The 15,214-nt window shown below is 49.8% G+C and overlaps 1 protein-coding gene across 1 annotated transcript in view; it reads left to right on the forward strand.

The window, feature by feature from the left end:
- NOC3L (NOC3 like DNA replication regulator) overlaps positions 1 to 15,214 on the forward strand; it is a 196,118-nt gene that overhangs the window by 69,415 nt on the left and 111,489 nt on the right. The window contains exon 9 of the mRNA XM_075348773.1: positions 2,799 to 2,974. Within this exon, the coding sequence (XP_075204888.1) occupies positions 2,799 to 2,974 (176 nt within the window). The remainder of the gene's footprint in view (positions 1 to 2,798; positions 2,975 to 15,214) is intronic.

Consider the following 15,214-nt stretch of genomic DNA (forward strand, 5'->3'; position numbering starts at 1 on the left):
CATCAATCACCAAGGCGGGACACGCAGCCGTCTAGCAATGATGGAGGTACAACGCATCCTTCAATGGGCGGAGGACTCCAAGTCCACCATATCTGCAGTCCACATCCCAGGCGTGGAAAACTGGGAGGCAGATTATCTCAGCCGTCAAACCGTGGACGGTGGCGAGGGGTCCCTGCACCCGGCAGTGTTTCAGTCAATCTGCCGCAAATGGGGCACTCCGGACGTGGACCTAATGGCATCCCGTCACAACAACAAAGTTCCTGTTTACGTGGCTCGCTCCCACGATCCTCAGGCCTTCGCCGCGGATGCTCTGGTTCAAGACTGGTCCCAGTTTCGTCTGTCCTACGTGTTTCCCCCTCTAGCTCTCTTGCCCAGAGTCCTGCGCAAGATCAGAATGGAGGGCCGTCGAGTCATCCTCATTGCACCGGACTGGCCCAGGCGAGCTTGGTATCCAGACCTGCTCCATCTGTCCGTAGAGATGCCGTGGCATCTCCCAGACCGTCCAGACCTACTCTCGCAATGTCCGTTTTTCCGCCCGAATTCTGCGGCTCTCAAATTGACGGCGTGGCTCTTGAGTCCTGGATTTTGACGGCTTCTGGTATCCCTCCTGAAGTCATCTCCACTATGACTCGGGCCCGTAAGTCTTCCTCCGCTAAGATCTATCACAGGACTTGGAAAATTTTCCTGTCCTGGTGTCGCTCTACCAACCATCCTCCTTGGCCATTCTCCTTGCCGACCCTTCTGTCTTTTCTACAGTCCGGTCTGCAGCTAGAACTGTCCCTCAACTCTCTCAAGGGACAAGTCTCAGCTCTGTCAGTTCTGTTCCAGCGGCTCGCTCGGCTGGCTCAGGTCCGCACCTTCATGCAAGGTGCGTCTCACATCATTCCGCCTTACCGGCGGCCCTTGGATCCCTGGGACCTTAACTTGGTTCTCACAGTTTTGCAGAAACCCCCTTTTGAGCCTCTTAGGGAAGTTTCTTTGTATCGTCTTTCTCAGAAGGTGGCCTTTCTGGTGGCCATAACTTCTCTCAGGAGAGTCTCTGATTTGGCTGCGCTCTCCTCGGAGTCACCTTTTTTAGTCTTTCATCAAGACAAGGTGGTTCTCCGTCCGACTCCGGACTTTCTTCCTAAGGTGGTCTCTCCCTTCCACCTTAACCAGGACATTACCCTACCTTCCTTCTGTCCGGCTCCTTTTCATCGCTTTGAAAAAGCGCTGCATACTCTGGATCTGGTGCGTGCTCTCCGGATCTATGTGTCTCGCACCGCTGCGCTTAGGCGGTGCACCTCTCTTTTTGTGCTAACCACAGGTCGGCGCAAGGGCCTCCCTGCTTCTAAGCCGACCTTAGCCCGTTGAATTAGATCGACCATTTTGGACGCCTACCAGAGTACTCAGGTGCCTCCCCCGCCGGGGATCAAGGCACATTCGACCAGAGCTGTCGGTGCCTCTTGGGCTTTTAGGCACCAGGCTACGGCTCAACAAGTCTGTCAGGCTGCCACTTGGACTAGCCTGCATACCTTCTCGAAGCACTACCAAGTGCATGCTCATGCTTCGGCAGATGCAAGCTTGGGCAGACGCATCCTTCAGGCGGCTGTCTCCCATTTGTGAAGTTAGGTTCTGCCTACTTCTTAGTTTTTCTGTTTATTCCCACCCAGGGACTGCTTTGGAACGTCCCATGGTCTGGGTCTCCCAAAGGAACGATAAAGAAAAAGAGAATTTTGTTACTTACCGTAAATTCTTTTTCTTATAGTTCCGTATTGGGAGACCCAGCTCCCTCCCTGTTGCCTGTTGGCAGTTTTCTTGTTCCGCGTGTTATCACCGGCTGTTGTCGTGGACAGGGTCTCCGGTTGTTCCGGCTCTTGCTCTGTTCTACTTGTGGGTGGCTATTCTCCTTCAGCTTTTGCACTAAACTGGCTGGGTCTGCTCACCAGGGGGTGTATATGCTCAGAGGGAGGAGCTACACTTTTTAGTGTAGTACTTTGTGTGTCCTCCGGAGGCAGAAGCTAAACACCCATGGTCTGGGTCTCCCAATAAGGAACTATAAGAAAAAGAATTTACGGTAAGTAAACAAAATTCTCTTTTTTTTAAAGTAAAAAAAAAAAAAAGCCACATTTTCTTGTAATTAGATGTTTGTGTACTCCCAGCACCCACGCAGCTTTTCCTCTATGAATGCAGAAGAGCTGACAGTCACTTTGAATCCTTTTTTTTTGCTGTTCATGATGGTGTCTGTACACAGGATTGGGAAAGGATTAGGCATCGGGCATGAAAAAAAAAAAACCATCACAAAGAAAAGCAGCAGATTTACCAACTCCAGGTTACAATACTAATGCACCACCGAATGCCGCAGTCTTCCATGGTAGAGGTGGAGGCAGCACAGGGGCAAAATACTGAGAAAACAGCCACCACGAGCCTACCATTCATGGAGGGAGCAGTTGCCTATTGCTATAAATGCACACAGATAAAGCATGTATAGGGCACCACTCACACAGGTACATGTTGTGCACAGATTTTGGCTTGCATCCGATTGATGACACCGATACTATATTATTATTATTATTATTATTATTATTATTATTATTAATAATAATATAATATAACATTAGATCAGGCAGGTCACCCAGCACTATGTATGCAGCACTATGTATGTGCCTCCGCCCGCAGGCTCAGACATGACAATTCTCTCCCCACCTACGCTACAGGACCAAGACATCCTGTCAGCCCCTCCCTAGTCTCCTGGATTATATATTTTCCTAGCCTGTTTTCTGTTTATATGCCCTGATCCCTTTTGTCTTTTCTCACAGATTGGAAGCAGATGAAAGCCAAGAAGAGTGAGGTGGTCTCCCTGAAGGCCTACAAGGGGCTGGCGGAGGTGGCAGTGATGTGTCTGTGTGAGCTCATGCTCTCGCTTTCCTACTTCAATTTTCACAATAACATCATCGTCCTCGTCGTACCGCTCGTTACTGAGCAGTGCAGAAAGGTCAGTAAATTTAGGAGATATCGAAGGTTATTTTATAAGGTGTACAAGTTTTGCCCTGCTTGTCTGATGCGGAGTCCATTCCTCTGATCAGCTATTGCTGGAATATGTTAGAGGACAAACCAGCAGGATTTTCATATAAACTAAAGCCAGTGCTATATGGCACTATCATTTTGCTAGTTATTCCTGCCCCCGTCTGCCTGCCTGTCCTTCCTCCCCCTGTCTCTTATTACAGGCAGAGGAAGGAGGGAAGAAGCATATGGGGGAGGAAGGACAGGCAGCAGACAGAGGCAGGAATAACTAACAAACCTGACCCACCTATTAGATATTTCATTGCACCTATCAATCAAATAACCGTGCCTTTCCCAAACTTTACTTGCCTATATTTCAGAAACTATTCATCCGATCTCACAACTAAAGGTATGTATAGAATCAGCGTGATGGTGCCTGTATAGCACTGGCTTTAGTTTATATAGGAAAATGCTGGTGGTTGGTCCTCTAATGAAGTGTCCTCCCAACAATGTTGGTGATGCATAAGATCCTCCTGCTTCCACTTACACTTTCAGAAAATGCTTCTCTATGTGTTGGCATCAACAACAAGGGCCAAAAGTGGCAGGACCACGCATCGGAAGTAGTCATTTATAAAGATGAAGCCCTGCATGGCAATATAGAACTGATCATGTTCCTGCCGGGTACTCTCTTCTCATGTTATGTACTATTGAGATCCGCCATTCATTTATGATTGTGGGGGTCTGAATCTCTCATCGGGAATTCCTGAGGTCGGACCACCTTCTGTTATAACATGACACCATATCCTAGTGCAATGCCATGACTTTGAGATTTGAGCACGCCTTGATGGAAATGTGACCTGCCCAATTTCTGTACTATACTGTCCTCTTGATATGCCGCTTTTTCATGCGATGTTATGTCACAGCCCTGACCTGTCAAGGGAGAAATTTAGTTGAAGATAGCTAATGGTATCTTCGTTTAGGATATTCAGAGGCTAGTGCCATCTTAGCTATATATCAGAGCTGATGTTAATGAATCAGACAATGATCACACAAGAAATGTTCTCTTTGAGCCAACGTCACCCACTGAAACTCGTGTATTGGATAGATTCAATTATACAGAATGCATCATTGACCTTGGGACTAGAACAGGAAGCTTAGGGAGTATTCCACTCCCCAATCTTTCCCAGTTTGCTGTAAAATACATCTCTGTTCATTATACATTCTTTCTGTGTGAAACTACTGATAAGCCCTTTGCTCATCATTATGAAGACTTACATTGTTTGTACATCTGTTCACTCATCCTTGGTAACCCCTTCATGACTATACAGCTTAAAATCATATTATAGGTCTGTGCAATTGCTATATAGACACACAGATAATGATGCTACTACATCTATATTTTGATTATTTACATACACAGATAATCTTCTGTTTGAATAACCAATTTATAGCTTAGGCCACCTCCACACCTTGTATCCGTCCTTGGAGCTGGCCTGCTTTCTATGTCCACCTTATTCTGAATGCAGCGCCTGTTCTCAGACATTACACACTGCACAGTGGATGTCTGACATTTAATAGTGGCGCAGGGAGGGCACTCACTTATGAACAATCAGGCTCTGGGTGTATTTTGAAATAAATCTACAATATTCTTGTTACTTGTAAGTCCTGCTGCTCACAGCTAGAGGGCAGCAGAGTGCCGGCTCCTGGTGTGTGATGGCGCGGACAGGACGAGCTGCTGAGAAGAAACATGTCACTTTACTGAAGAATGTGCGCTTTAAGACAGATCGCTCTCCTCCTCCAGAAGCTGAGAGCTACCGTAATAACTTCTATATGGCCGGCAGAAAGTATTCCTGCACGCTCCGACCTTATGTTACCATTTTGTTCATTCATCTGCTAAATAGTCACTGGAAAGTTGCTACAAATTTCCATCACTCTGCTGTATGTTCCCGTGCGTCTTTTTGTTTTTTATTTTTTTTTCTTGTGTTTTATAACTAGAGCTATTCACTGCTCTGACATCTGCGTCGTAGGCTCGGACTCAGATTATAAGTAATGCAGCAATCCGTGCTATTTTTTTCCATCAAGACAACAGAATCCATTGAAGTTCAATGCTGTTCATCCGTCATTCATTTCACACATCAGGCAACAAGTCGTACTTTGTGTATAACCACCACACAGTTGTGAATACTGCTATGAAATGTTTGTATACCACCTGCCATATAATTGCTCTCTTGTAAATAAAGAGAGTGATGATCGGTCACCGGATTACAAAATCAAACTGAATTTATTAAGCACATCTCCCAGACCTGATGAGGCTGTTGTACTTGCTTTAAAGGGAACCAACCAGCAGGATTTCTTTGTCGCTCCATTGGGAGACCCATACAATTGGGGTGTATAGCTTCTGCCTCCGGAGGCCACACAAAGTATTACACTTAAAAGTGTAAAGCCCCTCCCCTTCTGCCTATACACCCCCCGTGCATCACGGGCTACTCAGTTTTTATGCTTTGTGCGAAGAAGGCACACATACACGCATAGCTCCACAATTTAGTCAGCAGCAGCTGCTGACTATATCGGATGGAAGAAAAGATGGCCCATAACAGGGCCCCCAGCATGCTCACTTCTCACCCCACTCTGGTCGGCGGTGCTGTTAAGGTTGAGGTACCCATTGCGGGTACATAGGCAGGAGCCACATGCTGTTTTCCTTCCCCATCCCTTAGGGGCTCTGGGTGAAGTGGGATCCTAATCGGTCTCCAGGCACTGGGACCGTGCTCCCTCCGCAGCCCCTGGGGAATCTGCTGGACAGGAGCTGGGTATCGTCAGGGACAAGGCCCTGCTACTGTGAGGTACTCTGTGTCCCCTTGGGGACCGCGCATGGAGCGCTTGTGTCATACACGCTGCAGCACTGCTGGGTGTGTTAGTGCGCCGGGGACTACCGCGCTGACCGCGCTTATTTGCCGGCCGCGCTTATAACTTTAGTCCCCGGCTTTTGCGGCCTAGTACCGCATATTCCCGCCCCCGGGCCTGCCAGTCAGGGGAAGGGCGGGACGCTGCACAGGACGTCAGCGCTGAGGGCCGGAGCATACTTTGTATCCTCCTCCCCCCTCACTGAGCACTGTGGGGCACCAGATTCCCGCACTTTCTAGGGCACGCCCACGGCCCCCTCCTCCTCACAGAACGCCGGCAGCCATTCCTGTCAGCACATCTCAAGCTGGAGAGGAGAGACAACACGGCTCAGGCAGGGAATCTGGTGATCACACAACCGCTTTGGGCGGTCGGTAAGCAGCACCTATTTCTAGGTGCTGGCCCCACTGAGTGCTGAAGTGTATATATATATATGCTTATATGCTATACATTTACACTGTAAGGTCGCACTGATGATTTTTGGCTATATACCCTCCTGGACTGTACTCAGAGGAGACAACAGCATGTCGTCCGCAAAAAGCAAGGGTGCCAAAGCACAGGCTTACTTTGCAACCTGTACCTCATGTGCGGCTATACTACCGGCAGGTTCCACCGACCCTCATTGTGTGCAATGCTCGGCCCCTGTGGCACTTACTCAGCCGGAGCCTCTGCTACTGGTGGCCCAAGTGGAACCACCTGCTACCACTGTCCAGGTGACAGGGACGGAGTTTGCAGTATTTGCTGACAAACTTTCTGAGAGTATGGATAAATGGTCTAAGATTCTAGAAGCCTTGCAGTCCAGGCCGGTAACACAGGCCCCGGGCACTGTTGAATCATTGACCCCAGGCCCCCCTCGGTTGGAGCAGCAATGTGCTCCTGGGGTGGCTCATAGGTCCCAGGGTGAGGTCTCTGACACGGACCGCAGTCCCAGGCCGCCTAAGCGGGCTCGCTGGGAAATTCCCTCGACTTCATCACACTGCTCAGGGTCTCAGCAGGAGGACTCTCTGGAGGATGAAGCGGAGGTGGCAGATCAGGATTCTGATCCTGAGGCCGCTCTCAACCTGGATACACCTGAAGGAGACGCCATAGTGAATGACCTTATAGCGACCATCACTCAGCAGGAGAAATTCCGTTTCAGATTTCCCAAGCGGACAATGAGTACGTTTCTGGATCACTCTGACTTCAGAGAGGCAGTCCAGAAACACCGAGCTTGTCCAGATGAGCGCTTTTCTAAGCGCCTTAAGGACACACGTTACCCCTTTCCCCCTGACGTAGTCAAGGGTTGGGCTCAGTGTCCCAAGGTGGATCCTCCAGTCTCCAGACTGGCGGCTAGATCCATAGTTGCCGTGGAAGATGGGGCTTCACTTAAAGATGCCACTGACAGACAGATGGAGCTCTGGTTGAAATCCATCTATGAAGCTATCGGCGCGTCCTTTGCTCCGGCATTCGCAGCCGTATGGGCACTCCAAGCTATCTCAGCGTGTCACTCGCAGATTAATGCTGTCACACGTGCCTCGGCTCCGCAGGTGGTGTCCTTAACCTCTCAGGCGTCGGCGTTTGCGTCCTACGCCATTAATGCTGTCCTGGACTCTGCGAGCCGTACGGCGGTGGCTTCCGCCAATTCGGTAGCAGTCCGCAGGGCCATGTGGCTACGTGAATGGAAGGCAGACTCTGCTTCCAAAAAGTTCTTAACCGGTTTGCCATTTTCTGGCGACCGCCTGTTTGGTGAGCGATTGGATGAAATCATTAAACAATCCAAGGGAGAGGACTCATCCTTACCCCAGTCCAAACCAAACAGACCTCAACAACGGAAGGTACAATCGAGGTTTCGGTCCTTTCGGCCCGCGGGCAGGTCTCAATTCTCCTCGTCCAACAGGCCACAGAAGGGTCAGAGGGACTCCGATTCATGGCGGTCTAAGTCACGTCCTAAAAAGACCGCCGGAGGAACCGCTCCCAAAGCGGCCTCCTCATGACTTTCGGCCTCTTCACACCGCATCCTCGGTCGGTGGCAGGCTCTCCCGCTTTTGCGACGCCTGGCTGCCACAGGTAAAAGACCGTTGGGTGAGAGACATTCTGTCTCACGGTTACAGGATAGAGTTCAGCTCTCGTCCTCCGACTCGATTCTTCAGAACATCTCCGCCCCCCGAGCGAGCCGATGCTCTTCTTCAGGCGAAGCGCACTCTGAAGACAGAAGGAGTGGTGATCCCTGTTCCTCTTCAGCAACAGGGTCACGGTTTTTACTCCAACTTGTTCGTGGTGCCAAAAAAGGACGGATCTTTCCGTCCTGTTCTGGACCTAAAACTGCTCAACAAACACGTAAAAACCAGGCGGTTCCGGATGGAATCGCTCCGCTCCGTCATCGCCTCAATGTCCCAAGGAGATTTCCTAGCATCAATCGACATCAAAGATGCTTATCTCCACGTACCGATTGCACCAGAGCATCAGCGCTTCCTGCGTTTCGCTATAGGGGACGAACACCTTCAGTTCGTGGCACTGCCTTTCGGCCTGGCGACAGCCCCACGGGTCTTCACCAAGGTCATGGCAGCAGTAGTAGCAGTCCTACACTCTCAGGGACACTCGGTGATCCCTTACTTAGACGATCTGCTTGTCAAGGCACCCTCTCAAGTGGCATGCCAACACAGCCTGAACATTGCTCTGGAGACTCTCCAGAGATTCGGGTGGATCATCAATTTCCCAAAGTCCAATCTGACACCGGCCCAATCACTGACATATCTTGGCATGGAGTTTCATACTCTCTCAGCGATAGTGAAGCTTCCGCTGGACAAACAGCGTTCACTACAGACAGGGGTGCAGTCTCTCCTTCAAGGTCAGTCACACCCCTTGAGGCGCCTAATGCACTTCCTAGAGAAGATGGTAGCAGCAATGGAGGCAGTTCCTTTTGCGCAGTTTCACCTACTCCCTTTCTCAGGCAGCCAAAACCTCCCTTCGGTGGTTGCTTCTTCCCACTTCATTGTCGAAGGGGAAATCCTTCCTACCCCCATCCTGGGCGGTGGTCACGACAGACGCGAGTCTTTCAGGGTGGGGAGCGGTCTTTCTCCACCACAGGGCTCAGGGTACCTGGACTCAGCCAGAGTCCTCCCTTCAGATCAATGTTCTGGAGATAAAGGCAGTGTATCTTGCCCTAAAGGCGTTCCAGCCGTGGCTGGAAGGCAGGCAGATCCGAATTCAGTCGGACAACTCCACCGCGGTGGCATACATCAACCACCAAGGCGGAACACGCAGTCGGCAAGCCTTCCAGGAAGTCCGGCGGACTCTGCTATGGGTGGAAGCCACAGCCTCCACCATATCCGCAGTTCACATCCCGGGCGTAGAAAACTGGGAAGCAGACTTTCTCAGTCGCCAGGGCATGGACGCAGGGGAATGGTCCCTTCACCCGGACGTGTTTCAAGAGATCTGTTGCCGCTGGGGGATGCCGGACGTCGACCTAATGGCGTCCCGGCACAACAACAAGGTCCCGGCATTCATGGCACGGTCTCAGGATCACAGAGCTCTGGCGGCAGACGCCTTAGTTCAGGATTGGTCGCAGTTTCAACTCCCTTATGTGTTTCCTCCTCTGGCACTGTTGCCCAGAGTGTTACGCAAGATCAGGTCCGACTGCCGCCGCGCCATCCTCGTCGCTCCAGACTGGCCGAGGAGGTCGTGGTACCCGGATCTGTGGCATCTCACGGTGGGACAACCGTGGGCACTACCAGACCGACCAGACTTGCTGTCTCAAGGGCCGTTTTTCCATCTGAATTCTGCGGCCCTCAACCTGACTGTGTGGCCATTGAGTCCTGGATCCTAGCGTCTTCAGGGTTATCTCAAGAGGTCATTGCCACTATGAGACAGGCTAGGAAACCAACGTCCGCCAAAATCTACCACAGGACGTGGAGGATATTCTTATCCTGGTGCTCTGATCAGGGTTTTTCTCCCTGGCCATTTGCCTTGCCCACTTTTCTTTCATTCCTTCAATCCGGATTGGAAAAGGGTTTGTCGCTCGGCTCCCTTAAGGGACAAGTCTCAGCGCTCTCTGTGTTTTTTCAGAAGCGCCTAGCCAGACTTCCACAGGTACGCACGTTCCTGCAGGGGGTTTGTCACATAGTCCCTCCTTACAAGCGTCCGTTAGAACCCTGGGATCTGAACAGGGTACTGATGGCTCTTCAGAAACCACCTTTCGAGCCAATGAGGGATATTTCTCTTTCACGCCTTTCGCAGAAAGTGGTCTTCCTAGTAGCAGTCACATCACTTCGGAGAGTGTCTGAGCTAGCAGCGCTGTCATGCAAAGCCCCTTTCCTGGTGTTTCACCAGGACAAGGTGGTTCTGCGTCCGGTTCCGGAATTTCTCCCTAAGGTGGTATCTCCCTTTCATCTCAATCAGGATATCTCCTTACCCTCTTTTTGTCCTCATCCAGTTCACCAATGTGAAAAGGATTTGCACTTGTTAGATCTGGTGAGAGCACTCAGACTCTACATTTCTCGTACGGCGCCCCTGCGCCGCTCGGATGCAATCTTTGTCCTTGTCGCTGGCCAGCGTAAAGGGTCACAGGCTTCCAAATCAACCCTGGCTCGGTGGATCAAGGAACCAATTCTCGAAGCTTACCGATCTGCTGGGCTTCCGGTTCCCTCAGGGCTTAAGGCCCATTCTACCAGGGCCGTGGGTGCGTCCTGGGCTTTGCGGCACCAGGCTACGGCTCAGCAGGTGTGTCAGGCAGCTACCTGGTCGAGCCTGCACACTTTCACGAAACACTATCAGGTGCATACCTATGCTTCGACAGATGCCAGCCTAGGTAGGCGAGTCCTTCAGGCGGCGGTTGCCCACCTGTAGGAAGGGGCCGTTTTACGGCTCTATTACGAGGTATTATTTTACCCACCCAGGGACTGCTTTTGGACGTCCCAATTGTCTGGGTCTCCCAATGGAGCGACAAAGAAGAAGGGAATTTTGTTTACTTACCGTAAATTCCTTTTCTTCTAGCTCCAATTGGGAGACTCAGCACCCGCCCCTGTTCCCTTCGGGCTGTTATTTGTGTACACATGTTGTTCATGTTGAATGGTTTTCAGTTTTCCGAACTTCCTTCGGATTGAATTTACTTTAGACCAATTTATAAGTTTCCTCCTTCTTGCTTTTGCACCAAAACTGAGTAGCCCGTGATGCACGGGGGGTGTATAGGCAGAAGGGGAGGGGCTTTACACTTTTAAGTGTAATACTTCGTGTGGCCTCCGGAGGCAGAAGCTATACACACCAATTGTCTGGGTCTCCCAATTGGAGCTAGAAGAAAAGGAATTTACGGTAAGTAAACAAAATTCCCTTCTTTCCCATATAAAGTAAAGTAAGTGCCATACTGGCGCTATGATCTTGAATAAAATGATACCTTCTCTTTCCAGATTGGAAGTTTCATTGTTTTAAAAAGTTTCATCAGAGTTCCAGAAATGTGTAGTAGTTTATTGCAGTTTGGCGGTCTATGTGGGTCGGGTCTTTATATATCTAATTTTATATTTTTCTGATCATAAGACGCACCCTTGTTTTAGAGAGGAGGAAAATAGGAAAATAAAATTTTAACCCCTTCAGCCCCCAGGCACTTTCCGTTTTTGCGTTTTTGTTTTTTGCTCCTTTTCTTCCGAGAGCCGTAACTTTTTTTTATTATTCCGTCAATCTTGCCATATGAGGGCCTGTTTTTTGCGGGACGAGTTGTACTTTTAAATGAAATTATAGGTTTTACCATATATTGTACTGGAAAACTGCAAAAAAAGTGTGATCGCACAATAGTTTTTGGGATTTATTCACTGTGTTCACTATATGATAAAACTGATGTATCTATGTGATGCCTCAGGTCGGTGCGAGTTTGTAGACACCAAACATGTATAGGTTTACTTGTATCTAAGGGGTTAAAAAAAAATTCACAAGTTTGTCCAATAAAAGTGGCGCACGTTTTGCGCCATTTTCCGAAACAGGTAGCGTTCTTATTTTTTGGGATCTATGGCTCAGTGACGGCTTATTTTTTGTGTCTCGAGCTGACGTTTATAATGGTACCATTTTTGCGCAGATGCTACGTTTTGATCGCCTGTTATTGCATTTTACGTAAAACTTGTGCCGACCAAAAAACGTAATTTTGGCTTTTGGAATTTTTTTTGCCACTACGCCGTTTACCAATCAGATTAATTGATTTTATATTTTGATCGGGCATTTCTGAACGCGGCGATAACAAATATGTGTATATTTATTTTTTAACCCTTTAATTTTCAATGGGGGGAAAGGGGGGTGATTTGAACTTTTAGGGGGGGTTTTTTAAAACTTTTTTTTTTACTTTTTTTTTATTTTACTAGTCCCCCTAGGGGGCTATAGCGATCAGCAATCCGATCGCTATTATCTATCTGCTGATCACAGCTATACAGCTGTAAACAGCAGATTCAGTCACTTTGTTTTTCCCTCTGCTCTCGGCCGAGGGAAAACGAAAAGTGAAACATCATAGCTGCAGGCGTCATCACATGACCCTGTGCTACGATGGCATCCACCGATAGTCACGTGATAACACACGTGACTTCCGGTGGGGGCGGCGGTAAGTAAAAAACATGGCCGCGCGCTTTTAGATCTTGCTGCCAGACTTTGGCAGCAAGATTTAAGGGGTTAATGGCCGTGGGTGGAAGCGATTCCACCCGCGGCTAGCAGGCACACATGTCAGCTGTTGAAAACAGCTGATGTGTGCCGACCGCCGCCGCCTGGGCCAGCGGCAGGGGGCAGGGCTTAACGGGACACGATCCTTGACGGATAGATCCGTCCAAGGTCGTGAAGGGGTTAAGCAAAAAATGTGGTCATGGCACACTTATGGAGCAAGGATCTGTTGCTGACACTGTTATGGGGGTAATGTCCCCAAATTCTTTACTAAGGTACCCCATCCTGGTAATGATCCTCCTGCCTTGTATATGATCCCCCCCCCTCATCCTTGTATATATGTCCCCCATCCTGCTGTATACCCCCATACTGCTGTATACCCCCATCCTGGTATATGGCCTGCATCCGGTGGCACAGAAAAAAATAAACTGTTATACTGCCCTTTCCTCACTCCTGCAGCATCGCTCGTCTTCCTGTCTGAGTCAGCAGCAGCACAGCTGACCTGTGTGGAGATGATCACCGTTCCCTGCAGCATCGCGATGTCCTCCTGTCTGACGCCCGCTGACCTGTGTGGAGCTGTGTGCACAGGGATGTCATCGCCGTGCTCACCGCTCTCCACACACCTCAGCGGGCCAGCAGACAGGAGGATATCGCAATGCTGCAGGGAACGATGATTATACCGTACTTATTCACTGCCCCCCGCGCTGATGATGATGCACAGGGGGCAGAAAATACAGCCGCACATAATCACTCCAGGCTGTAGTTGCCAGGGTGATCACGCAGGCCGGCTTAGTATGTTCGCATCCCCCACCCATCATCCCGTCCACCTGTCAGGGCCAGCTTCAGCGCTGAGAGATGATGGGCGGGAGGATGCATGCATATGAAATTAGCGGGCCCACGTAGTCACGGCAGGCGCTGCTACAGCCTGCTCATGACGCCGATGACCCGCTCCACCGCAGCACCCTCATTCCCCTGTAGCCATGCCCTATATGCAGACTATAAGACGCACCCCCCACTTTCCCCCAACATTTGGGGGGAAAAAGTGCGTCTTATAGTCCTAGTCCGAAAAATTATATATAATATATATATATATATATATATATATATATATATATATATATATATATATATATATATATATATATATATATATATATATATATATATATATATATATATATATATATATATATATATATATATATATATATATAATATATTCCCCTTCATGGCCTCTATGCAAAAAGATTCCCCCTGTTGCGGCGATTATAATTATGGCTGGAGTGTGCCCAGTGTACACGTGTAGTGTTTCAGTCATAACATGGAGTCAGCGCCTGCACATACCAATATCTCCGGCATCCTCTTATTAAAGATGCTGTGCTCCGGCTTGTGACCTGTCGGATGCTCGTTCCGAGTGCGGCACGTGTGCCCTTGTATCCTCTGCCCTGCCAAACACCGCGAGAGCACGTGGTCACAAGACAATACCCCCCCCAACAGCAGCTCAGCCACAAACGAGCTCACGGTACACTTCAGAGGAGGACGCTTTTTTCGGAATAAGCATCTAAAGGCCACATCTCAATAAGCGACATCGCTGCTGAGTCACGGTTTTTGTGACGCAACAGCGATTAGAGCTGATCGAACGGCCAATAATCCGGGGTCGTCGGATCACTGACAGATTTAAAATAGAATCCGATCCGCTCCGGAATCCGGTGCCCACGTAAGTCAATGGGGACCAGAATCCAGAGGGTAAAGACGTTTCTGGAGGGGCTAGGGGGCTAGGAGCGAGCGCGGCATACTCACCGAGGCGCTGTCATGGCGGCACACTCCTTCCGGGTCACGCTGTTACCTTCCGGAGCCGACAATTCAATATTCATGGTTTTCCCCGCCCACCGGCACATGTTGGTTCCATCTAGACACGCCCCCACCCTGAGTGGCAGCTAACTGCAACCAATCACAGGATGGCCGGTGGGCGGGGAAAGCAGTACAGTCTGTCGGTCAGTTCACAGTGGTAAACACTCGGCAGCACAGTTATAGCGCTCGGCTGCAGCATCAGCCGTCGCGCAGTCTGTGCTGTGTATACAGTGCCCGGAGTCACACGTGCGAGGCTGCCGGGTGCTGCTATGGCAGACTTGCGTGAGCCCCTCGCACGTGTGACTCCGGTGAAAGTAAAAAAAAAAACGACATGCGGTCCCCCATAATCTTCACATCCAGCCTTGATAACGCTGGCCGGGGGCTAGTATATCCTCAGCCCGCAGCCGTCCGGTATGTCGTATCTGTTAGATGCGACATACCAGTGTGCGCCACTGGCTCTTCCCGCTGGCGTGATGCGGTGCCAGTCGGGGTAATAGCAGGATTAGCAGCGGCGCACGGCTGCTGCTAAACCCTAGGTTTGTGTGATGGCACAGGCGTCTATCAGATACCTGCATCACACAAATCTGTAAATGACAGTAAATAAGCACAGACACACAGAAAAATCCTTTTTTTTGGAATAAAATACAAAGCACCCCTCCTTCACCTCTTTATTAACCCCCAAATACCCTGCAGCTCCAACGTAATCCACAGGAGAAGTCCCACTCCGCTTCAGCTCTGCTACATCTGAATATCACAGAGAGCGGCACGACCGACCGCTCTCTGTGAGCTCCAGAGAATGAATGAGCTGAGCATTGAGCGGTGACGTCACTCAGGTCAATTGCGGTCACAGCTGGAGGTTCCCACGGTCCTTCATCTG

This window comes from Anomaloglossus baeobatrachus, chromosome 5, assembly GCF_048569485.1.
Source record: "Anomaloglossus baeobatrachus isolate aAnoBae1 chromosome 5, aAnoBae1.hap1, whole genome shotgun sequence".
NCBI classification, from domain to species: domain Eukaryota; kingdom Metazoa; phylum Chordata; class Amphibia; order Anura; family Aromobatidae; genus Anomaloglossus; species Anomaloglossus baeobatrachus.